Below are 27,118 nucleotides of genomic sequence, written 5' to 3'. Positions count from 1 at the left end.
ATTTCCTGGGCACCAACCCCAAAAGGTGAGAGGGCTCCCAGAGTGGGATGGATCTCCTCTGTTCTAGCCCCAAGGCGGCAGGGACAGGAAGCAAAATGATATCCGTTCACCAGTCGGCTCTTTGGGTTTGGCTGCAGGAGCCAGAGCAGGAGTCCTGGTCTAGGCTGAGGGGGGCTCTGGGTCGATGTGGAGGGCCATGTACTCTCCTTCCTTCCAGCTCCCCAGCCCCTGCCCGCTCAGCCAGCGCTTACACCACTGCGAGGCTGGTTCCTCGCCTGCAGTGGGGAGCAAGCAAAGCTGGCATTCCTAGGAGCAACCCACCACTTCCCTCCTGCTTTGCTCTCTGTCCTCCACACAGCATTCTGAGTTCCCCAGGCGCTCTCCATCCCAGAAGGCACTTCTAAAAGCTATGCCCCCTGTCTGCACAAATGATGAGTAATTACCACTAATTGTCCCTAACCTCCCACTAACCCCGAGACCTCCCTGGCACAGGGAAGGAGGGAGAGGAGGGGAAGGCAAGAAGGCCAGTCAGGGTCCCCTGTCCTACCCCACCTGGCTCCCCCTGGACCCATGCAGGTAGACTGGCCACCACCATTCCTCCTCTTCACCCAGAGGCCTCATCAGTAAGTGCTGCAGACCCCAAAATCCTGTGGGTTCTACAGCTCAGGGCCTCTTAAAGACAAAGTGCAGGTATTATGGGCCATTTACAAACCAGAGCCTCAGATGCAGCCCCTGGGAGGAAGCCCATGGGTCCCCCAGTCCAGCATCTTCACTGTGTAGATCTCATTCCTCAGGATCACACAAGCCATCAGCATGGCCCTGAGGGAAGCAGCATTGCCTGGTAGCGGCTAGGTGAATCTGAGTTCTAAGCTTGTCCCTGCCCCTGGATTGCTGAGTAGCCTCAGGCAAGGATCTTGACCTCTCTGAGCCCTGATTTCCCCTTGAGTAGTACAGGAATAACCACAGTTTCCACCTGAAGGGTCACTCTGAGGATCAAATATATACGGTAGTCCTCTGGGACATAGAGAACACTCAAAGAATGAAATTGTTATCACTGCAAAAAGTACTGTTCAGAGAGATGAGAAGCCTGGTTCCAGTTCTGCAGTGCTTCTCACTACTTTTGTGAAGTTGGGAACTCTTTTCGCTTCTCTGGACCTCAGTTTCCTCAACTGTAACTAAAATTCAATCAGTATCTCTAAGATCTTTCTAGAAAATAACTGCATACTGTATATATGTATGTATATGTGTGAATATACACCAAGGTTTCTCAACCTTGGCTATGCACATTTGGAGCCAGATAATTCTTTGTTGTGAGGAACGATCCTATGCATTGTAAAGTATTTAGCAACATCCCTGACGTCTACCCACTAGATGCCAGTAGTATGTCGCCTTTTCTCCCCACCCAAGTCTAACAACCAAAAAAATCTCCAGATGTTGCCAAATGTCTCCTGGGGGGCAAAACTGGAGACACGATGATGAGAACGGCTCATAATGCATGCACACGCAAACACACACACATACACACAGAATAATATGATGCAAACTTCAGTACAGTGACGAGGTATGCTGGTACAAGCAGAGGAACTAAATTTCCATATACAGAGCCCTTGAAATCTGCTCACAGAAACTTTATGGGGAATGAGACTACAAACACACACTGGACTTTTGAGCTTCGTTACATCTGTAAAACGGTCACTGTGCTCATAAAGACTGCCTGCAGACTTAATTTGGCATATACATACAGAGTCCCATTTAGTGCATAAACTCAGGGGGCCCCAGAGCTCCCCAGGACTGGCCTAGCCTGGTCGAGAATGTGCTGGGAACTCGGCCTGGGGGAGAAGAACACAGGGGAGTTCTGTGTGCTCCCTCCCCGAGCAGCCGCAGTGAGCACGCTGCAGGGAAAGGAAGCCAAAGCCGCGCCAGGACAGCAGGCAGCGGTGGTCGTTCAGAGGAGGGCATTTTGCCAAATGTGCGATTCCCTTCGACTTAGGGCATTTGACCAAACTTCTCAATGTGCTATTTTCCTAATTCAGTGGAGCTCATGGCGCAGTAAACCAGGCTTGTGCTCACTGACACGAGGCTCCATGTACATACCTACCCACTTGGCTGATTTCAGTCCAAATGAACAATAATCATGAAGATGGAACACAGAAGTTCAAAACAGGGACTGGTAAAGCAGAGGAGGGGAGGTGAATGTCTGCTTTAAAGAAAAGTCTGTTTACCCTGAGTGTTTAAAAACCAGAATCCTGAACTCCCTTTCCTACCTCATTATGACTTCTTTAACATTTGTTTTTAATTTATTCAAGATCATAATCTTCACTGAGGACCACATATGAGCCAAACTTGAACTTGAAAACCAAGCTGGGCCTTTTGTTCTGCCTATGTTAATTAGTGTACAAAGGGGCATCTGATTGCCCCCCTTCCCCCGACAGTCTGAAACACTGGTTCCTATTTACATAACTAACACCGTTAGGATGGGGTGCAGAGGGGCCTGTGGGTGACCGGCCCTGGGACAGGTATTGAGAAATTAAGGTTCTAATCCTTGCTGAATCTCTGGGTGCCACTGAGACAAATTATTTCAAGTGCTGAGCCTCATCTTTAAGTAAGTTGACTGTTCCCTGCTAGCTGATACAGTGAATAAGTTAACTATAATTATGAAGACCTACATTATTCTAGTTATCTGAACTTGAAAATGAAGTACCAAGAAGAGAGTGGTACCATAGACCAATCTATGGTTTCCAAAGTGGGTTCTACAGAACACAAGTCCCATTAGATGCCACTTGGAGAAAATGTTCGATGGTTCCTTCACTCGACAAATATTCCTGAGGGCCTTCTATATGCCTGGTGCTGAGAATGCAAGAGGGAACAAAACAGACCCACTTTCTGCCTTCTTCAGCGAGTTTAGGATCCAGAGGAGAGAAGTGTGTATCAGATAATTTTTGGGCCACATATTTACCAACAGTGAAATGTGCTCATGTACAGAGAGCTGAGAATTTATAGCAGGGAACCACAGCTAAGGCTGGGAGGCAGGGAAGTACAAGGTTAGACTTATGCATGGGATGAAGGGTAGTGGTGAAGGGTAGTATTCCAAACACAAGGAAAGCCTTGGTCAAAAAGCACAAGGAATCCTGCATAATACACTCCCCTCTAAGGGATTCGTGGTGCACACTGGCACGTTAAAGGCCTGAGAAGAGGCCGGGCGCTGTGGCTCACGCCTGTAATCCTAGCTCTTGGGAGGCCGAGGCGGGCGGATTGCTCAAGGTCAGGAGTTCAAAACCAGCCTGAGCAAGAGCGAGACCCCGTCTCTACTATAAATAGAAAGAAATTAATTGGCCAATTGATATATATATAAAAATAAAAAAAATTAGCCGGGCATGGTGGCGCATGCCTGTAGTCCCAGCTACTCGGGAGGCTGAGGCAGAAGGATCACTCAAGCCCAGGAGTTTGAGGTTGCTGTGAGCTAGGCTGACGCCACGGCACTCACTCTAGCCTGGACAACAAAGTGAGACTCTGTATCAAAAAAAAAAAAAAAAAAAAAAAAAGGCCTGAGAAGTTCTGCAGAAATGAAGCCCAGTGTGTTCTACCTATTAACATCCCAAGGATGTTACTCTGGAAAGTGCTGATAGAGGCACTATTGTTCTCATAGCCTATACAAAACTTCAGCATAAAACAAAAGCTCTTGTTCATATAACTGGAAAACTATCATGTGTCCTCTCAGAACAGCCAAAATATCTTGGAGTTGCTAATGTAATTCTCAAGTATTTTCCTTGGCACAGGCCTATAAAACCATATGGCCTCCACAACTGCTCACATACTCCCAGTTTCACAGATGAAGCAAAGTCCACAGATACAAACCGGTGGGCCAGATTCAAAGTTCTACCACCAGCACAGACCATCGCTTTATTTATTTTCAAATGATGTATAGCCTCAATTCTTGGATGAACTGAGAAAACTTCTATAAAAAGCAAAATAAAAATGATCAACCACCAATGATCAACTTATCAAAAATTACACACTGAAAGATTCCAGAAGTGAACAAGGGTTTCCTTTGTTAACCTAAAAATGTCTAGGAGGAAGACAGGTTTTTGCTGTTTATTTTATTACATGCTGTGCATAAAAAGGGGGAAATGTAAATAAACAATAACAGATATTCACACATGTGCAGAAACAAGGCTGACTTTGTGTGCAAGGCACTATGTTAGGGACAATGATGATCAAAAGAGAAATATGAAAGCCAGGGTCCTTATGAATATGGACTCTAGGAAACTAGCAATATAAAACTAAATATAAGGAAGTGCCCCAGGAATGATGCAGCATAGAGTTTAAATTTTGTAGGGGCTAGCAAGATTCAGAAAACCCAGCCCCACTAAAGTAGATAATGAATTTATCTTAACAAAGCCCATCCTATGTCCCAGGCACTTTTCTATGTGATTATGTACAACCTTATTTAATCTCAGCAACTGAAAGGGAGGTCCTAGAAATATATCAAAATATGGGCTCAGCCTCAGTATTCAATGGAGATCTGTTATCCAGCTTCAATTTCAATCTTCAGAAGGCCTGAACTTCTGCCTGATCAGTGATCATGTGATCACATAGGTGACCAACATATTTAGTTAGTGTAATAATGTGAGACATAGGGAAATGAAGCATGCTGTTGGATCTGCTGTCATTATCTGAGCACGTACTTTCAAAAATAGATAAGCATTTGTCCATGTAACTTGACTGAAAATCTCCTTATAAGCTTTATCTGTTGAAATGCTATCAAGTTGGCAGAAATACTTATGTAAATTTTTTATTCAAAGAATAAACTAAAGAGGCCGGGCGCGGTGGCTCACGCCTGTAATCCTAGCTCTTGGGAGGCCGAGACGGGCGGATTGCTCAAGGTCAGGAGTTCAAAACCAGCCTGAGCAAGAGCAAGACCCCGTCTCTACTATAAATAGAAAGAAATTAATTGGCCAACTGATATATATATAAAAAATTAGCCGGGCATGGTGGCGCATGCCTGTAGTCCCAGCTACTCGGGAGGCTGAGGCAGAAGGATCGCTCGAGCCCAGGAGTTTGAGGTTGCTGTGAGCTAGGTTGATGCCACGGCACTCACTCTAGCCTGGACGACAAAGCGAGACTCTGTCTCAAAAAAAAAAAAAAAAAAAAGAATAAACTAAGCATGAAGGATATTAATTTTATATAGAAAACAATTATCATGTACAATTATACAATTAGTAAATAAGAACAGGCAATTGTTTAACGGCATTACTAATATTGCGTACATTAAAAAAGAGAATATATTCTTCTAGAGCAAATAAATGCTTATAAAATGTTTTTAGATTACAATGGCTATATCACATTCTACTTCTAATCTCTACAGAACTGCCTGATTTACTCATAACATTAAACAGAATGACTTTTAGTAGCTGTAGATGCACCCTTAGTATTCAGACAATGGTCTCTAAATAACCTTTATCACTAAAAGGAGTCAGAGTTCCTTCTAGAAATAAATGGCCAGCTCCCGGTGTGGGACAAGAAATGTCCAAGATGGGCCTGGAACATCCTGCCATACTTGTAAGCAGGGAAGCATCAAAGACCACCAGGATTGTCAAAAAGACTCATGAGCTAATCTGAAGAGGCTCCAGGTGGCTAAAGATGGGACAGTGTAAGTATCAGTAAGGATAATAATTACAAATGAATTGAAAGATATTAAGTAGGGTTTAAATCCATTTCGTATTAATATTTTTTAAAAAACACTTCATTGGTCACCTTTACAAGATGATAGGAAACCACCCAGAAACTGGCAAATTAAGAGAATGAATCAAGCATTTAAACTGCTTTTCCCATATGATCTAGAGCAGGGTCAGCAAACTTTTTCTGTAAAGGGTCAGATAGTAAATCTTTCAGTTCTGTGGGCCACATATGGCTTCAATCACAACTACTCAACTGGGCACCTGGTGTTGCAAAAGCAGCCCTAAACAATATGCAAATACATGGGCATGGCTGTGTTCTAATGAAACTTTACAAAATTAAATGGCAGATTGGATTTAGCCTACAGACCTTACTCTGCTGGCCTTTGATCTATGTTACCTAAACAGTTCTCTTTTAAAACTGTTACAGCTCACAGATGAAGAAGGAATGATACAAAGAGACTATCATCATTTTGAAACTGGCCATGAAGTAAAGGATGTGGGTGTGGATCATCAGTGGCTGCTGACATCACAGAGACAATCAGGCCTTAACAGTCTCTGATGGAAGGACAACATCCATGAAGCAGTCTTGCAAAGAAGTTGAAAAAGTGGGCAGGGAAGGAGAGAAAGGGAAGGAGGAGGAGGAAGGAGGGAGAACACTTTGAAGCTTGATCAAGAATCTAAATCTAATAATTTTCAAGAACTACAGGGGATAGAGAAACATGTTAAAAGATACAATGGGGTTGCATTTAACAAAATCCAGACTGTGAGAAACGCCACAGAAGTCATCAAGACAAAAACCTAAAAATCTAACTAGGAAGCTACTCATATCCCATGAAGAATGCAGACCAGAATGTCAACTTTGCTATCTCAACATTTCACAAGGAAAAAAGCTCCAAAATGATATACCTATAATTGTCTGATAAATCACCTTTGATCCAGACATAATAAAGACTATAAGAACTGTGAAAAGAAAAAAACTGTTATTTTTTAAAAATGAGAGACCCCCAAATATCTTGTACCTTCACCTTATTTAGCCTTATTTAGTATTCACAAACTATGCTCCATAGCTGCAGTCCCCAACCCTGGGGCTGCAGATGGGTACTGGTCTGTGGTCCGTTAGGAACCAGGCTGCACAGCAGGAGGTGAGCAGCAGCAGGTCACAGCAGCTCCCCATGGCTCAGGTCACCGCTTGAGCCCCACCTCCTGTCAGATCAGTGGTGGCATCAGATTCTCATAGGAGTGCAACCCTACTGTAAAGTGCAACCCTACATGTGCAGGGTTGCACTTCTCACAGGAGTGCAACCCTACACATGCGCAGGATCTGGATCCTTATGAGAATCTAATGGTGATCTGAGGTGGAGCTGAGGTGATGATACTAGTGCTGGGGTGTGGCTGCAAATACAGATGATCATTAGCAGAGAGGTTGGACAATAAGTGTAATGTGCTTGAACCATCCCGAAACCACTCCCCCCACCCCCTAGTCGGTGGAAAAATTGTCAATGAAACTGGTCCCTGGTGCCAAAAGGGTTGGGGACCACTGCTCTATAGTGTCACAGAAATAATCTAACACCTTAAGAAACTATTGTTCTTGCACTACAATGTCAAATTTTTTTAATTTGGCAACTGCCACAGGAATAACTGTTTGTAGCAAGAATCATCAAAGGCTACTTAAACCAGTAGGTGAAGGTTTGAGGAGAAATGAGATATTTACATAGTCTCGAAGTATCCCCCATAAGATACTTAATAATTACAAAGAAGAAAAATAGTAACTTCCTTGGGGAAACCTGACAGACATGATGTTAACCAAGTGATGAAAATTAGTATCACCTACAACGGGAAAAGATGGTGCTCTGAGGATGGTGCTCCTGAGGAGACGCACCGAGAAAAACGCTGTGCCACCTACAACGCTGTGCCACCTACGCAGCATTCCCGCCCCAAATCTACTCATGAGGAAACCCCAGAAAAAAACAAAAGTCAAGGTCCTTCTACAAAATAAATGGCTTGTAATCATCAAAGAGTCAAGAGCATGAGAGACAAACAAGCTGAAGAACTATTCTAAATGAAGGAGACTAAGCTGCAACTAAGTGCAACATGTGATTTTGGACCAAATTTTTTTTAACCCTTTGCACTCGGCTTGCTTTTTTCTCATTATCCACTCAACATTATCCACACTCGACATCCAAGTGCAAAGGGTTAAATGTTTCCCTTTGCCATAAAAATCATTAGTAAGACAATTGGCAAAATTTGTATAGTTCTGTAGATGAGACAATAGTACTATCTCTAGTTAATTTCCTGATTTTGGTAATTACACTATAGTGAATGTTCTTGTTCTTAGGATATATCTTGTCCCTTCATCTTACACAGCATTCACAAATATGCTATATAGTGTCAGAGAAGCAATGTAGCAACTTGAGAAATTATGCCCCTTAAGTAAGGGGGTATTATGTCTACAACTTACTCTCTAATAGCTCAGAAAAATGTTATAGAAAGAAAGAAGGATAATCTGGAGGAAAGTATATGGGAATTTTTTTGTACTATTTTAGCATCTTTTCTGTGCCTGAGATTATTCCAAAATTTAGTTAAAATTAATTTATATATAATTTATATTTACATATTATATTGCTTGCATATATTCCACATATAAATTTTAACTTATGTATAAAGTTAAAATGTGTGTGTATACATATATATACACACACACACTATTCTATTGATAGCTATTTGATTAAGAACTCACACTAACAGGCAATTATGTTAAAGTGATAAGTCTTTGCAAAGGGAACTGACAACAATGTAAAATTAAAACCTGTACTAAATACTGAAGCCTATGTACTAGTTACTTTTATTTATTAATTTCTAGCTTCTCTCCTGACCATACCATTTAGTCATTTCCTACAAAAGATATTTTAAAATACTGCAAGAAAATATCCACTTGTTAAAATATTGGTTAAAAATTTTGGCCACTGGCCAGGCACGGTGGCTCACGTTTGTAATCCTAGCTCTCTGGGAGGTCAAGGCTAGAGGAGTTCGAGACCAGCCTAAGCAAGAGTAAGACCCTGTCTCTACCAAAAAAAAAAGAAAAAGAAAAAAGAAATTTAAAAAACCCTGGCCATTAAACACCTTAAAAAAGTTGTAAATTATTTTGACAACACTTCTCACTTCCTTTTCTATCATAGAGATTCATTCTATGGTGCTAACATTTCATTTTAGCCTTGGACAAATCCTGATTTTAAAACTCAGTCCATGCAGCCAAAATGCTAACTCAGTGCTCCTAAAAGTACTGCCATTATCCCCATTTTGCCAGAGGGGGTCCTGGGGCACAGAGCCAGTCCATGATCAGGGTGGGATCCGAGGCTAGGCAGACCATGGCCCAAACCCACGTCTCAGGTGCTCATCCCCACCACACTGCTTCCCCATGGGACAAGGGTGGGCCTGCCAGTGGAGTATTCTCCATCCCTGAAGCCTTGAGGTCTTCTCCACACAAGTCCCTCTCCTCTCTTTCAGTGCAGAGTCCAGGGAACTGCTCATCAAGGGGCTCTGCCAGACTCCACAGACTCTCACCATCCCTGCTCCTTCCTGCACTACTCACCTCAGGTCGGTCTGGGAACACCCTTGCAAAGATGACCCATTTCCACCAGTGCCTCAGCACCTTTGGCACCAGTTCCTCACTCTCCCTGACAAGCATTTTATAATGAAAAGGCATACATATGTTGGCTGGGTGTGGTAACTCAGCCTGCAATCCTAACAGTTTGAGAGGCTGAGGCAGGAGGACTGCTTGAGGCTGGAAGTTTGAGACCAGCCTGAGCAACTTAGTGAGACCCCATCTCTACAAAAAAACAGAAAAATTAGTCAGGCATTGGAGCATGTGCCTGCAGTCCCAGCTACTTAAGAGGCTGAGGCAGGCAGATTGCTTGAGCCCAAGAATTTGAGGTTTCAGTGAGCTACAATGATACCACTGCACTCAAGCTAGACAAAAGAATGAGACCCTGCCTCAAAAAAAAGGCCCAGCACAGTGCCTCATGCCCATAATCCTAGCACTTTAGGAGGCTGAGGCAGGAGGACTGCTTGAGGCCAGGAGTTTGAGCCTATCTCTACCAAAAAAACAAACAAAAAAAGGAGCTAGATATGGTGGAGCATGCACTAGTAGTCCCACCTACTTGGGAGGCTGAGACAGGAGGATCACATAAGCCCAGAAGTTTGAGGTTGCTGTGAGCTATTATGACACTACTACACTCCAGGCTAGACAACAGAGCAAGACCTTGTCTCGGAAAAACAAAAAACAAAGCTTATGTTATAAAACAGAAGTACAAAGTGTTTTCATCTCACATATGTTCTCTCTCCCCTATGCATCCCACCTAGAAAATAGTTTAAATATATAATATAACAATTAAAAACTACAGGTGGTCCCTGACTTATGACAGTTTGACTTACAATCTTTTCATTCTATGATGGGTTTATCAGGACATAACTCTATTATAAGTCAATGAGCATCTGCATATCCAATTTATATTAATACACACAATAACACTCATACATGTACAAGAAAGTGGGTCTGGATAGGAGTAGGAAGTAGGCAACAGACTAAGTCAACAGATGCACATAATTATTACACATGATATTTAAGGAACCAAGTTTACCACCTCAAGATGTCAGAAGAAAAACACAAGAGGATTTACAGGAGAAACAATAGATTAAATGGAGCTGCAGAGCACAGAGAAGCGAAGAAAGATTAAGACAGCAATTAATACCATCTCTGAGACTGTAAACAGACCAAGCTATTAAGGCTCTGACTCCACCCCAGGCACTAAAATTGCCTCTTAAGTGAAAGGGATGGAAATGCCATGGAAAAGAATGTATGCAGAGAAAGACGTTAGCCATCTCTGACTTAAACACATTCTTTCTTTCTTTTTTTTTTTTTTTTTGAGACAGAGTCTCACTTTGTTGCCCAGGCTAGAGTGAGTGCCATGGCATCAGCCTAGCTCACAGCATCCTCAAACTCCTGGGCTGAAGCAATCCTCCTGCCTCAGCCTCCCAAGTAGCTGGGACTACAGGCATACGCCACCATGCCCGGCTAATTTTTTTCTATATGTATTAATTGGCCGATTAATTTCTTTCTATTTACAATAGAGATGGGGTCTCGCTCTTGCTCAGGCTGGTTTCGAACTCCTGACCTCGAGCAATCCACCCGCCTCGGCCTCCCAGAGTGCTAGGATTACAGGCGTGAGCCACCGCACCCAGCCTGAACACATTATTTCTTTGAATCTTGCTCCAAATGGCATTTTCACATATGTTTGGCTGTTAACTTTTACTGGACAGAAATTGCAGCCTTGTGGAACGAAACCCCACACAGCTGGAATGCTGCCTCTACCACCTTCTGGGCCCCTCGCTTACTCTCCATGTCTCAGCTTCCTCGAGGATAAAACAGAGATTATAATATCAGATGCACAGATGTGGGAACAGTTATAACAGAATGGTATAGTGCCCTGGAACACTGAAGGTGACTTCAGTGCTATTTCTTGGTATTACTATTTAAATTACTATTTAATTATTAATTACTATTAATAGTAATACAATTACTATTCTATTGGTATTACTATTTAAATATCCATGCTGTCAACATTCAACAAATGAGGCACTTATCATGGGCCAGGTGTTATATTTGAGATAAAGAAGTATTTTGAGGTTCACTGTCTCTGAAGCACTGCTCACTGTGGACTTCCCTGAGTGGGAGAGAGGACAGAGCCCCAGTGAGAGCAGCCGAGCCATAGTCCTATTTCCATCACTCATAATTGTTCGCTCTTGGGCAGCTCAACAATCCCCTGAGCTTGCGCTTCTCACCTTTGAGGTGGGCTGAATGGTTCCTCCCAGCTCCAAGGGCTACAGGATACTCAGGCAGGGTCCTTGATAAGAATCTCAGGGAGGAACATCCAACCCACCCCTAGGAGGTATGTCTTACAAATCCAGCTGATTTTAGTGACCCTGATATATATCCTTTTTTGGAATTTATGGAGGGGAGTGTAGTCCCAACCATCACAAATCACTACTGCCAACAAATCTGGACTTGTAAACTGACCCACTTTTCATACCACTCATTCCTACTTCTTCTGTTTTTCTTCTTCATCATCAATCAGATCCATCTGTTTCTTAATCACAGTTACCATCTCTCGTATTTACACCTTTCTGGTTTCGTCACACATTCTCTATAGACATTCCTACAAATAATGGCCCCATTGACTTTATGAGGTCTAAGATATTTATCTCACTAAGATCCAGTGCCTTGGAACACCCAGGTCTCTAGGAGGGCTTAGCTAGGACTCCAAGTGACTCTCCAACTTCTATCCACCACATTCAGAAGCCCCTCTTATTAATCTTTCCACCATGCTGTTATTTTTAGAAAGGACCACCTGGAAGACAATTTAGGAAGTGAGGGGGGAAAGTACAGAATTTCATGATTTTTAATTTCAAACCACTTTAAACACACACACACACACACACACACACAAAGGGGGATGGGAGAGAAGACAAACACCTCCTCTGCAATTCCCAAAATAACTATCTGTATAAATATTCACTATTTGTTTCTTTAATAATCAATGCTAAAATAGTCTTTTATAGATGATTGGGACTGATTTTTCATTTATAGAGAACTTAAAGCAACCAATTTATAAAATATTTTATGAAATGAACCATAAGGGAACAATATTTGCACACTTGGTTCACCAGAGCTTGGTTTGTTAACCAAACTATGTTGTAATCCAAATTGCAGGGGTAGTGAATGACTTTACTCCTCTGCTGCTCTTCTACACCAAAGACTTGCTGTGTGTTCCTCCAACCCTGATTTCAAAAAGGAAAAACAATCCCCAACTTCCAAACAGGTCAGCTGTTAGTAGGGAACCCCCTTTTCCCTGGACGGTGAAGCTCCTGGGGCAGCCCACTAAAGGTTCACTCCTCTGGAGCACAGCACTGGAGGAACAACTTCAACTGCAGCCACCACTCACTTCTACGACTGTTTATTCGGGAAGGTACCTTCCCAGGTGCAATTTGTAAAGTTGGAACAAATCTACCCACCATCCACCCCAACTGCTAACTCACACCAGGATTTCTGAATTGGGAAATCAAAGGTCAGCTGCCCTTCTCCAGAGAGGTGGAGGTGCAAGCTATATCAGGCATGAGTGTAAAGTCCTGAAGGTAGATTGGGATGACCTAGACTTTGGACTCACAACCAAGTTCAAATCTTTGTGCTGTCAATCACCAGTCGTGCAACCTTGTACAAGATACTTGACCTCCACAAGTCTGTTTGCATAGCAGCAAAATGGGAACAACTAGTTTCTACTTCTTAGCAGGTCAGAAGCTATGAAAAATACTAAGGTTTTAGTAGCCATTGCCAAGGGTTTTCCAAATGAGGTGGAGCTATTTACATCCTTCAAGAAAAGCCAAAAAGAGCTGCCGTTTTATTAAACACTACACATTTGCCAGCATTGAAAAGTCTTATTAAGACAAATTTGTAATGTTAATTTGATGGCCCCAAAATGATTCTTGTATTAATTAGCATTTTTTTACTCCCTGGGAGGTTGAACATAGTTTCACATATTTGCAGCCATTTATAGTTTGTCCTTTTGTGAATTTTATGTTTTTTCTACAGTTATGAACACACTGGGCCTTGTTCTTTCTCTTGAATAGCAATGAAAATATATTTCCAAAACTGCTAGAACAGTTTGAGAGCATGAGCATGAGTTCATTTCCTGTCCCCAGGTCTCCAGGTAACTAGTTTAATACCCTTGATCATTTCCACAAAAGGGCCATGTTTAGGAAAACATTTTTATGATTTTATTTTCAAACTCTGAAGTGTACTTGTCAATTAAAATGTTCATTTTCCCATGAAAATCTATAGATTATGCATACAATGAGAAAGAAAGATTTAGGATTTTGAAATTTTTTTAGAACCTCAAACGTATCTGTCAATTGAGGTAACTCAGAGCATCTCCAATACCTTGTGAGCCTGAGAAAGAAACTGTAGAGTGTCCCAGGGTCATTCCCTGGGCAGCACATTCAGTATAGAGAAAAAGGCTAAGTCCCCTTCACTCCCCCTCATCGGCAAATGCCAAGGTTGTGGAAACTGCATTTATTTTATTGTTCACTAGATCTAATCCAGTTTGGGAAAAGATAATACAAAACACAGGACATATAAAACCTCCTGCAAAAATAAAATAGATTAGCCAATCTGGGGCAGTTTTCTACATGCTCTTAAGTGATCATTCCTTCCCTGTCCCCAATTATTTATCACACCCCAATATCTGCCCCTAACTGCAAACAAGTTGTATTTTGATTCCCATCTCTATCCCCCTTCAAAATCAGCCAGCTCCAGGCAATAAAGAGAGAAAATTTTCCTAGATGTGTCATCTTTCAATCAATGCACAAGCATTTTATCATTTAACATGTAGCTAAAAGGTTCTCAACATTTTGGGCTCTATGATGGGGTAGAAAGGAAGGGCCTGTAGTATCCCTCCTGCTGACACAATTCCAGGCCCCTCTCCCGGGCCAACTTGGCCTTGGTTTTCCTGAGAGTATCAAAAAGCCATCTGGCCCGCCAATGCACACTACCCTCCATTTCTGCCATCTCCACCTCTGCCTTTCCCTACATCCTCATCTTCAGCTCTTGAGCTGGTCTGTACAATTGGGAGGACGATGCCTACTAAGGACCAGCCCCTATCAATGAAGGAAGAAGCCTGCCTGCTTTGTGAAGCTGTCTCACATCCTCTCACCTCTCCCACTCATCTTCAAGCCCTGCCCACTGCGATACAAACAAGTTCCCACCCCTGTATCCTGAATATACTTTCTGCCAAGCCTGTGGTTCCTCCCTTCCCTCTTCTTTCCATAGCCAGGCTTCTTAAATGTGTTGTCTAGAGTCTGGTTGTCCAATACCTTTCTGGTTCCAGTAGGCAGTAGTGAAAAGTGGAAGTAATGCCGGGGTAGAGGGAGGAGGCTACTTGCAATGTCAGATTCTGGTCTGGGGTTGCGGGGGAGGGCACTTGGCAATCCTACTGGGGAGCATTGAGCCAGTGTCTCTCCTCCCCACCTTTATCACCACCACCTGCCTGGAACACTTGTCTCTGAGGGTCCCAATAACTTCCTAACTGCTGAATTCTAAAAGCTCTTTGGGCCGGGCACTATGGCTCACGCCTGTAATCCTAGCACTCTGGGAGGCCGAGGCGGGCGGATTGCTCGAGGTCAGGAGTTCGAAACCAGCCTGAACAAGAGCGAGACCCCGTTTCTACTATAAATAGAAAGAAATTAATTGGCCAACTAATATATATATAGAAAAAATTAGCCGGGCATGGTGGCGTATGCCTGCAGTCCCAGCTACTCGGGAGGCTGAGGCAGGAGGATGGCTTGAGCCCAGGAGTTTGAGGTTGCTGTGAGCTAGGCTGACGCCACGGCACTCACTCTAGCCTGGGCAACAAAGTAAGACTCTGTCTCAAAAAAAAAAAAAAAAAAAATAGCTCTTTGACTCTCTCATCTTCTAGTCCCCTCTCTCTCTGTGGCACCTGACACTGATGACCACCCCACCCCCTTTCTTGGTCTCCAGCCTCCATGTTTCAGCCCTCAGCTCTCCTACCTTTCCAAGTGCTCCCTTCCATCCTCCTCCGATGACTTCCTTCCCGGAAGCATCCCCTCTCCTTCTTCCCTTGCTCCTTCCTGTCACCCAGTTTCAATAACCCCTTCCCATCCCCTCACACCCAATGTGTCTGCAGTGAAACCAAGGGGTTCCTCAAATGAGCGCCTCTCATGATTGTGTGGGCTGTTCCTGCCAACACATTCAGTGAGCATCTGTCCAGCACTGGGGAGGCAGAGACGGAAGGCCAGGAACCCCATCTGCAGCAGTCATTCCCTAGGCTGCCTGGGCTCGGACACTAGCAGGTAACTGTGACATCAGCCACTTTCTGCCCCTGCATCCCCTCTCCCTACACAAGTGCAGGCCAGCATCCCAGGCTCTCCCATCCTACCCTTCCTTACCACTCTGATATACTGAAGCCCTTTTCACCTCACCCCTGGCTCCTGTGAGTCTAACTGTTCTAGCTCCTTCCAGGTCCTCCCCTTCTAATCCACCATTATCTTTCTAGGTACTTGGATGAGTGACATCACTTCCCAGCATAACTTTTGATGATGGTTCTCTGCTGCCTCTTAAAGGGGACCAGATCCCTCCCCTGGCATTCTAGGCCTCCCATGCCCTGAACCCTTATCCTTCCAGGCAAATGGAACCAAATAAGCTGCATTGTCCCAAGTAGCCCTGAACTCCTTCCTCCACATCTTTGTTCTCCCTGGGCTGGCTCCTACCTCAAGATGGGAGTAAAAGCAGACTTCTACTTTTCATTCTAAGTACCTCTGTACTGTTTTAAGTTGATATATATATATATATATATATATATATATATATATATATATATTTAACAAGAATGACCTGACCTAAAAAATGACTGAGTTTCAGGGACTAATTTAGAGACACCTCCTCAACCTGACTTTCTTGATCATCCTGGCCCAAAGCAGTTTTTCTGAATTTCTCTTTATTCTGAAAATGCTTTTCCAGACTTTATTGCCTCTTAAAATAGTGCTATTATAGTGCTAACATTACTTCTTCCTAACTCAATTTTTGGGGCAATGGTCCCCAACCTTTTTGTTACGAGGAACTGGTTTCATGGAAGACAATTTTTCCACGGGCTGTGGGTAGGGGCGTGGGGTGTCGTGGGTGAGTGGGGGGTGGTGCAGAGCTCAGGTGGTGATGTACAGCCCCTTGCAGCCATTTCCTAACAGGCCACCCGAACCAGGTCCTGTCCAGGGGTTAAGGACAGCAGCTTTAGGGCAAAGGCTGGGTCTTATCTCATCTTTTTTTTTTTTTTTTAAAGAGACAAGGTCACATGCTGTTGCCCAAGCTGGAGTATAGTGGCCCCTGATCATAGCTCAGTGCTGCCTCCAAACTCCTAGGCTCAAGCAATCCTTCTGCCTCAGCCTGAGTAGCTGGCACTACAGGTACACGCCACCATGCCCAGCTAGTTTTAAAACATTTTTTAGAGATGGGGTCTCTCTATGTTGCCCAGGCTGGTCTTGAACTCCCGCTCTCAAGTGATCCTTCCGCTTTCCCAAAGTGCTGGGATTATAGGTAGGCACCACAATGCCAGGCCCCTAACTAAAAAAAAAAAAAAAAAAAAATTTTTTTTTTTGAGACAGAGTCTCAACTCTATTGTCCAGGATAGAGTGTAGTGGCATCATCATACCTCACTGCAATCTCAAACTCCTGGGCTCAAGTAATTCTCCTACCTCAGCTTCCCAATTAGCTGGCATTATGGTACACACCACTAAGACCACCTTATTTTATGTATTTTTTGTAAAAAGTGTCTCGCTCTTGCTCAGGATAGTCTTCAACTCCTGGCCTGAAGCGATCCTCCCACCTCCTGCCTCAGCCTCCCAGAGCCCTAGGATTACAGGCTTGAGCCACCTCCTGGCCTCAATTTTTAAATGCCTTAGGGCGAAGGCTGGGTCTTATCTTATCTCCCATAGTCCTTTAGCTACAGCCCAGCACAGGTACTCAATAAACACTAGCTGAAGAAGCTAGGAATTAATTTTAAGGATACAAATCTAAATTTTCCCAGTTTAGCAAGTAAAAATTATTTGTAATTGGAATATAAGTAGAGCCTTCCCATTACAGAAGGTTTTCTAGTGGGAAAACCTTAATCATTTAAATTTTTTTTATTCCCCAATTCTTCTTGTATCATTGCAGGTCACTGTAAAGGCAGTAGCACTCTTTGTTAGATGCGTGCACTGTGCATATGCTAACCTACTTTCTCCTTAAGAATACCTAGAAGTGAGATCAATGAAGAATGAGACCAAACTATAAATTTCCAAACTTATAACAAATTAAGTCAGATATTCCCTGCCAGGTCCACCCACCCAAAGAAAAAAGAATGACGGGGTTCAGGTCCCTCCCACAGTTTGTCACCAATGTCATCCCAGCAATCCAAGTGCCAAAACTTCAGCAACATGGGCAGGGCCCTTTCAAAGGCTCACTCCATGTGAAAAGCCCTCATTAAACTCTGAGTTATATTTAGAAAAAAAAAATGGAACAGAAGTTATATTTAGATAAAATGGCTTAAAAGAATTTTACCAAAAGCAGCATGTTTATACTGATCATCCAAAAGAAAAGTTTTCCTTAGCTTTTCCATACAACTCCTAAAAACAGACAACCTCTTTATATGTATATAAAGATTTCTGCTTGGGTTCCTTTGTGTCTGGAAAAACAGGGACACCCAAGATACTGGCAAGACTGCTCATGGGAAGCTGTGGGATACAAAGGACTTAAAGACGAGCATAAAACAACTTCATACAGAAATCTGAGTTGAGATAGTCTGTGAAAGGTGGGAGCAACTTGTGCTTGAGCTGCACAAAAGCAGCTCTTAAATTTACAAACTGCAGGCTGGGTACAATGGCTCATGCCTATAGTCTGAGTTACTTGGGAGGCTGAGCAGAAGGATTGCTTGAGGCCAAGAGTTCAAGACCAGCCTGGGCAACATAGTGATAACCCAGCTCTACAAAAATTTTTTAAAAAATTAGCTGGAGGCCAGGCATGGTGGCTCATGCCTGTAATCCTAGCACTCTGGGAGGCCAAGGCAGGCGGATTGCTCGAGGTCAGGAGTTCGAAACCAGCCTGAGCAAGAGCGAGACCCCGTCTCTACTATAAATAGAAAGAAATTAATTGGTCAACTAATATATATACAGAAAAAAATTAGCCAGGCATGGTGGCGCATGCCTGTAGTCCCAGCTACTCGGGAGGCTGACATAGCAGGATTGCTTGAGCCCAGGAGTTTGAGGTTGCTGTGAGCTAGGCTGACACCACGGCACTCACTCCAGCCTGGGCAACAAAGCGAGACAGTGTCTCCAAAAAAAAAAAAAAAAATTAGCTGGGTATGAAGGTGCATGACTATAGTCTCAGCTACTCAGGAGGCTAAGGCAGGAGGATCGCTTGAGCCCAGGAGTTCAAGGCTACAGTAAGCTATTATCAAGCCACTACACTTTAGCCTGGGCAAAAGAGCAAGACCTCACATCTAAAAAAAAAAAAAATTATAAATTAGACACAAACACCACAGGCTCCCTCAGCAACACTACCTAGAAGCATTCCTTTCCAAAATGTCATTAGCTCTCATACAGTGGTCACAGGCAAACAATTCTCTATCACTTTGTAGCCAGCTTGCCGAACCACATTCAACATTTTCTTTTTGGCCCTTCTTTGTCTTAAACTATTTTTTGCATCACTTTCTAATGCATTCGTTAGCTCACATTTTTCTAACAAAATTCTATTCAACAGCACCGAGGTGGTTTAGTAAACCTGTGAAGCCTTTTCAGGAATGAATGTCTAATTTCAGGGTGACTACTAAAATAGTGAAAAATGGTTTGTGGCAGTTATTACTCTCTTCATAGGCCACAGGGTCCCTGGGGCTCCATACAAGAGGCAATCGGAGCTCAGAGGCTTGGCACACATCCCATGTTAAGGAGACCTCTTCTCTAAAGAGCCTCAGGAAGAGGCCACTTCCCAGCATTCCAGCCAAACCAGAGTGGAGGTCAAAGGTGATGCTGCATAGGGAGAGATGGCCAGGCTGTGGAACTGGCCAGCCCCAGTTGTCCCAGCAGGAATTATGCCAGTGAGTGAGGGTGTTGCATCCTGCTGCCTGCCATCCTCCTAGGGTCCATTAACACCCTGAAAACAGTCCTGCCAATCCCCACGTTTGCTTCTGGCTTGGTATTTGCAGAAAGTGTTAGGTCAGCAAAGAACTGGGGTCATCTAATTTCATACTCCTTATAGGACTTAGCAGCAAAGCCTAAGGTTGTACAATTTAGAGGTGAAACCAAAAAAGAGCTAAGATACCAGAAAGAGAGACCAGATCATATATTCCAGGCACCTTCCCCTCCAACTCATCAGCTACCTCCTTCCTCTTCCTCCACCCCAAATCTATCTACATTCATTTTACCAGGATGGGAAACCAACAGAGGGCTACCATGTCTGCACCTACCATTTGTCTGTAGTAAGAATTATAGTAATTACATTAATATTATATAATCATCCAAATAAAAATCACCATCATTAAAATCATTAACCATATAGTTCAAACAATCAAGTGCTCAAGTGTTTCCTCACTTGCTTTCCTTACTGGCCACGATGCCCAAGGATAGGGTCAAATTAGGTTTTACTCTGCAGACCTAACTGCAGAAAATGTCCCCAGAACTTTGTAACCAACCAAGCAGGCCTAACACAGCAATAGGCACATGAGAAACACTGAAACTATGGGGAAATGAACTAACTTCTGTTAAGGGCAATTTGCTGGGGAGACAGGATGTAGGTATGGGAGTGGGATGAGATATACTATGTCCCCAAGACAACGGGTACCCTGGGAGGCTCAAAAGGAGGATGGTAACCTGGGCCAGGGCCAGGAACAGCTGCAGGGATGAACAGGGACAGTTGGAGCCATGCAGAGGGGAAAGGTCAGCTTCCTCAAGGAGGGTTCCCAAATCCCACCCAGGCCTGGATTTAGTAATTGGGAATCCCCAGTATCAGCAAGAATCAGCCTTTGGAAGTTCTTAGGCAAAAGAACAAAGTAAGATGGATGGCAAAAGGAAGGAGGGGACACAAAATCTTTCTTACTTGGGCTCCTGAGGGGAGGGGGCAGCAGAGCCTGGGAGAAACAAAATGGAGAAATGCCTGTGTGGAGGAATAGCCTGTTTGATGGAGAAGAAGTCATATTTGGGACATTTCTAGTGACTTTACTGCACCAGGACCTGGCTAGGGGCTGACACAAAGATGCTAATACCTCCCAGACTCCTCTCGGGACATTTTAATGGTAAATGGAAAAATGGGACTGCAGTGGCATAACTGTCTCACACACAAAGTTAGAGGAACCGCACCAAAACTTTCAGAACTAAGCTACCTCTTCCAGCATGGAAGGGAGTCAGAGGAAACCTAAATATATTTTCCGCAGCTTGTTTCACACAACTCACACCTTTTTTTCCTTTTAATATTCATGAGAAAAAGCAACAGCCACAGACCCCTATCCAGCTTTCACAGCAAAAGTGACACTTACATTCAGGACTTCCTGGGGTGCTCCAGTCCAGCAGGGGCCAAAGCTACAGGGCCTCTCTCCTACACAGGGCGAACCTGTGAGGTCTGTGTGGCCCTACTCTCCTCTCCCTCGGTCACAGCCTCCCCCACCAACCCCCACACCCCATTTAGTGATGGGATTGCCCCACAGACCCCCGACAGTGGAGGCCAGTGGAGGCAGTGGCTCTACGCCCTACAATGACAGGAGGGACGGCCCATTCAGCCCTTTAGTTATCATTTTAGGGCAGCTTTAGCATAAGTGGGTTTGCTCCTCTCGCTCCTAAGGGGACATTTCCTGCCCACCTCCCAAGCCCTCTTCTAGAGCGAACTGGGGAGCACCGGGAAGCTGGGCAGGAAGCAAAGAACAACTACGGTGCACGGTGCGGTGCGGTCGCGCCCAAGCAGCTGCACGCAAAAGCCTGGCACACAGTAGGTAGCGCTCCCCCAAATCTGCCATGGGGCCCAGCACTGGGCAGGGAGTCTGGGAGTGGGGTGGTGGCTCGGGGACACAAAGGCCTCGCCAGCCCAGCGCTGCGCCCCTCACGACGCGGGAGGGGCGGGAGTCCAGAGCCTGAGAGGGGGTGAAGGAATCCGCCCTCATTTGCACGTCGTCTGGGGCCCGGTCAATTTGCTTAATCACCGCTCTAAATGCCAGCGCACAGCACACAATGCGCGCCCATTAACAGGTTTAAAGTGTCGCAGCGCTTGCTTTAAATGAGAAAAGCAGGCGACAAAAGGGGGGAAAAAGCCAAGTTCCTCAACTTGAAGAATGCCTCGGTCGCCCTCGAAAGCGAGTTTAAAACCAAGAGCTAGCTCCGCAGAAAAGTTGAGGCCCCTGTGCGAGGGCTGGGGGTGGGGAAGCGGGTTGTGAATAACCCGCCACGAATGCTGGGTTTCTTAAGAACCAGCTTGCAGCCACCCGGTGAACCCGGAGTCGGAGGGCAACGTCGCCAACCCAGCTCCCCCGGCCCCCTTGCCCAATTACCAGGGAAAGCTGACCGACTTCCAAGAAGGAAAGCAAGACCCCCAGAGCAGGCACCAATCCAAGTTCTCCTTTGGTGCAGGCAAAGATTTGAGGCCAAGGAAGGTCCCAGAGGTGGACCCCAAAACCTCAACCCGCAAAAGGGGAGAAGTTAAAGGAACTTTACTTTCATCCAGGCACTAGCCAGCGCAGCCTCACGCTCGGCCGCCAGAGAGTAGTTCAACTCCGCAAACAAGTTCTGCCCAGGATCGGCGCAGGCGGCCCCATCCCCCACTCCATGGCCCAACCCGGGGGCGCATCCCGCCGGCCGCGGCCTCCCACCCGCCCCGGCGCGCCCAACGGGCACTCACGGTGCGCGCTCCTCCAGGGGACAGGGGTCCGTTGGAGAGGTACGGGCTGCTCAGGTCCGGGATCATCAGGAAGGGGTACCCAGGATAGGGGGGGCCCTTAAAGAACGCGCCGTCCTGGGGCCTTCTCACTGCGAACAAGACCAAGGCGGGGTGAGGCTCGGGCCCCGGGGACAGCACCGCGGCAGGGGACTTGAGGCAGGGCCGGGGCCGCGAGCGCGCCCCGCGGCGGCTGCCGCCGAGAGGAGCAGAGGACAGGGGCTCGGCCACGGGCGAGGGGAAACTGTGGGCCGCCTGGGCGGAGGTGCGGAGTGCAGCGGGGCTTGGGAGTGGGGACTGTCCCGGCGGGCACGTACCTTCGGCGAAGTAGTCCCGCGGCTTCTGGAAGGCGTCCCGGGCGGGCTGCGGGCGCCTCTCCGCCTGCGGAGGAGACACAAAGGCGAGAGCGGGTGAGCGGGCGCGGGGCCGGGGTCCCACGGGGCTGGCCGCGGGAGACTCCTTACCTCCGAGTCCGAGCTGCTGCTCTGGTTCTCCGACTCGTTGACCAGGGACGACTTCACCTCGTCCAGGTCCCGCTGCGCCGAAGCGCTGTCGCTGCTCGGCTCCTGCTCCTCGCCCCCCTCGTCCTGGAAGGGGATCAGCTCGTCGTTCGCCCCGAGGTCGTCCCCTCCGCCGGCCGCCCCGGAGCCCGAGCCGCCGCCGCCCCCGCCGCCGCCGCCGCCGCCGCCACCGCCGAGCTGGGGCATGGTGGGGCCGCGGGCCGGGGCCGCCGCTCTCGGAGCCCCTCGCCGCCCGCGCCCTGCCCGGCCCGGCCCGGCCCGGCGCCCCTCCCTCCCGCTCGCCGGCCCCCCGCTCCGCTCGCCGCCGCCGCGGCAACAAAGTTTGACAGGGCGTGGCCCCACGGGAAGCGGGCCCGGCGCGGCCCGGCCGGGGCGGCTCGGCTCGGGCCCCTCCGGCAGCGCCGAGCGCAGGGCTCCCCAACTCGCCGCCGCCGCCTCCTGCTCCGCCGGGGCGTCCCGGCCCCTGGCCCGCCGGGGAGGGGCGAGCAGGGAAGGAGGGAGGGACCGCCGGGCTGGGCAGGGGGGCCGGAGGGAGGAGCCCCGGCTGCAAGCTGACACCCGCGCGCCTCGCGGAACCGGGAGAGCCTCGGCGCGCTCACACACACACACACACACACACACACACACACACGCACGCACGCACGCACACACACACACACACGCACACACACACACTCGCACACGCACACACACACGCACACTCGCACACACACACACTCGCACACCATTCACTCACACCTTCCGGGGGCTGCGTCTCCCCGCAGCCTGCTCCGTCCCCACTCCCAAACGCGCCCGTACCCCCTCTCCTGCGCCCCACCCCGCACCCTCGGCGGCCTTCTCCCCAGCCTCCTGCGAACCGTGCGAGTCTTGCCCGCACCCCTGCGCATCCCCTAACTTTCTTCCAAAGAACCCCTAGAACTCCGCGCAGGTCCACACCCCCTCCCACCGCTTCGGCGCGCTGGTGGGCGGCACTGCCCCCTGCGGGAAAGCCTCGGACACACAGACCGCAAGGACAGTCCCTCTGCCTGGAGTCCCTCGGAGCCCTAGCTGGATACGCAGAGCAGGGAATTGAGGGACTTTATGGCACCCTGGAATACGCCCAACCGGCTTTATACCTAACAAAATGCCTAATATATCGGTCTCCGGGGCGCACGCCTGTAGTCCTAGCTACTTTGGAGGCTGAGGCGGAAGGATCACTTGAGCCCAGGAGTTTGAGGCTGAGCAAGAGAGTAAGATCCCATCTCTCAAAAAACATTTTTTTAAAAGTGCCTGTTATAATGACATTAAGATATCTTCTCTCTCCAACAAGTTTGAGAAAGTTAAAAACAAATGAATAACGTCTGTCATCCGCAGTGGGAAACTGTTGGCAAGAACGTAAATTTTAAAAGCAGACGGGAGAGCAGTATGGGACCGTCTAAGACTATTTTAAATGCAACTGGCAGAGGAGTTTCCAGAGTTACCCCACAAGTGGACAAAGTCACAAATACTAGCAAGTTCAAAGCATCAGGGAGGTTGGTGTTATGCACTCTACATTCTTCTTGCAGTGACAGTCTATGCAGCAAACAGCTCAACAGAATGAGGCCCCTGCACATATGATTTTGGAGAAATAAATACCCTTATGAAAGACTATATATGGCACTCACTGTTTTATTCTTTGTTTTGAAACAATTACACACACATATTTATTTCCACATAGAAAAAAATCTAAGAAGATGAAGACGCAAAGCAAATTATTATCAATGACTATTTCTGGGAAAGGGGACAGGTTAAAGGAGAGAGACAGTTTTGTTTTCTACTTTCAACATATTGTTTATTTACAACAAGCAGATGTGCCTTTTCTAAGTTTTTACATAATACACTTCTGCAGTCTCATAAAACATTCTTAAAAAACAGATCTATTTTGAATAAAAAGTAACAGTTCCTCCCCACCCCCACCCCCAGGACACAGGACCCTTCTAGTTAACCACTTTCAGTTAACTCCCTCCAGTTAACCACTGTTACTAGTTTGGTATATATCACTTCAGACATTTTCCTAGGCAATTATGGACATATGTAAACACATACACATATATTCGGATTTACTTTTACATAAATAAAATTATATCGTTCATATTATTGTGTGATATTGTATTTTTATAATGTTTGAAAAGTCCATATGGTCCATGTTTATGAAAAACCTATTATATTAGTTTCCTATGGCTGCTGTAACAAATCACCACAAACTTGGTGGCTTGAAACGACAGAAGTTAATTCCCAGTTGTGGAGGACAAAAGTATGAAATCAGTTTCGCTGAGTAGAAATCACGATGTTGACAGGGCCATACTCTCTCTGGAGGATACAAGGATCTATTCGACGCCTCTCTTCCAGTTTCTGGGGCTGCTGGCATTCCTTTATCTGTGATTACACCCCAATCTCTCTATCGGTGGTCACATTGCCTTTTCCTCTTGTCTGTGTCAAATCCCCGACTGGCTCCTTTTTATAAGAAAGGACATTTGTGATGGCATTTAGGGGCTACCTGGATAATCTGTCCATGTCAGGATCCTTAACTTAATCACAGCTGCCAAGATCGCTTGTCCTTAAACATTCACAGGTGCCAGGGATTAGGTCGTGGCCATATCTTTGGGAGTCAGCCATCATCAGCCTACCACACCTCTTAGCCTCCAAGAAATGCAAACTGAAACAGCATAGAGACACAATTTTTCATCTATCAGATTGGCAACATCCAGCATTGGCCCCTGTGCTGAGAAGCACACAGATGCTGGGCATGCCATTGTGTAACATTTCTGAAGGGAAGTTTGGCAATACCTATGAAAAACTTCTAAAAGCGTGAACTCTTTGACTCATCTATGTATACTAAGGAAATAACCAGGTACACAAGTAAACCTGTAGAAGTGTGTTTATCACAGTGAAATGCTAGAAACAATCCCAATGTCCCCAAATAGGGAATTGTGAAATAAAATCATGATGCATTTATCCAATGGAATGTTATGACATGGTAGAAATAAGTTTGGCAATGTGGAAAGAAGCTCATGATAGTAGGCAAAAGCAGCCAATTCAAATTAACATATATAGACTTCTTTCCATTCTAATGGGGTATTGATGTCAGATTAATCTTTCCATCAAGACGAACTATAATCTCTGGATAAAATAGCAAAATAAGACAATGACAAAACCCAGCTGACCTGAAGGTCTCACTATCACCCAAGTCAGCTAGGACTTGAGGAGTCAAGATACCAGTATGGAAATTCATTCAAGTGAGTTTATATTTACTGCTATTTTATCCCCTCAGAGAATTTGGTGATTTGTAGCACCAGGCATAGAGGCCAAGCAAAAAGGAACTATCTAGAGCAGGCAAACTATAGCCTGCTGCCTGTTTTTGTATGGTCTATGAGCTAAGAATGTTTTTTCACATTCTTAAATGGTTGATAAAAATTGAAGAAGGACAGTATTTTGTGACACATGAAAATTATATGAAATTCAAATTTCAGTGTTGATAAAGTTTTATTGAAACAGCCATATTCATTAGTTTACATATTGTCTATGGCCGCATTCACACTACAATGACAGAGATTAGGTACTGTCATACATTACTTAACGGTGGCGATATATTCTGGCATCATTAGGCAATTTTGTCATTGTGCCAACATCACAGAGTGTGCTTACACAAACCTAGGTGGTACAGCCTACTACACATCTAGGCTATATGGTATAGCCTATTGCTCCAGGCTACAAACCTGTACAGCATGTTACTCTACTGAATACTGTAGACAATTGGAACACAATAGTAAGTATTTATGTATCTAAATACAGAAAAGCTATAGTAAAAATACAGTATTATAATCTTATGGGACCACCATTGTATATGTGGTCTATCATTGACTGAAACATTATATGGTGCATGACGGTAGTTGCAACAGAGACCATATACGATGCTCTTATGGTTTCATACTGGTGCTCAATACACTACAAATCACACTGATGCAGTGTTTCAAGTGCCATGGGTATCTCTGCACTGCAACCCTTTCTCTATTTTTCTATTACCAGTGCACACCCATTGTGTCAAAACAAGAAAAGAAGAGAAAAGTAGTCTGTGAATGTTGTGCTTTTAAGGCACAATGGACTGTGGATTATTTTGTTATCAAATTGGATGACAATGTGCACCATCTGGGGGATGGTCATGATGGAGACTCAGACTTTTGGGGGGACGGGGGGAAATGGGCATTTATTGAAACCTTAAAATCTGTACCCCCATAATATGCCAAAATAAAAAAAAAATTTTAAAAAAAAAATTGGATGACAATGCATAGTGTTAATTATGAACAACACCAGCTATGCTAAAAAAAAATATGTCAACATTACCAGATTAAGCACTCTTCACAATTTTCCCAACTGAAAGGAAAGGAACAATCAGA

General features: G+C 45.5%; 1 protein-coding gene across 1 annotated transcript in view; it reads right to left on the bottom strand.

Annotated features, from left to right (window-relative positions):
• TCF7L1 (transcription factor 7 like 1) overlaps window positions 1-23,185 on the bottom strand; it is a 156,103-nt gene extending 132,918 nt beyond the window's left edge. The window contains exons 1-3 of the mRNA XM_012774266.2: window positions 22,650-23,185; window positions 22,503-22,566; window positions 22,150-22,277 (exon numbers count right to left, since the gene is read on the bottom strand). Coding sequence (XP_012629720.2) covers window positions 22,150-22,277; window positions 22,503-22,566; window positions 22,650-22,892 — 435 coding nt within the window. The 5' untranslated portion in view covers window positions 22,893-23,185. The remainder of the gene's footprint in view (window positions 1-22,149; window positions 22,278-22,502; window positions 22,567-22,649) is intronic.
• Window positions 23,186-27,118: the final 3,933 nt, after the last annotated feature.

The sequence above is a fragment of the Microcebus murinus genome, chromosome 3 (genome assembly GCF_040939455.1).
Source record: "Microcebus murinus isolate Inina chromosome 3, M.murinus_Inina_mat1.0, whole genome shotgun sequence".
Taxonomy (NCBI): domain Eukaryota; kingdom Metazoa; phylum Chordata; class Mammalia; order Primates; family Cheirogaleidae; genus Microcebus; species Microcebus murinus.
Note: the sequence above shows the minus strand (reverse complement) of the source record. Positions and strands in the feature narration are given on the sequence as shown.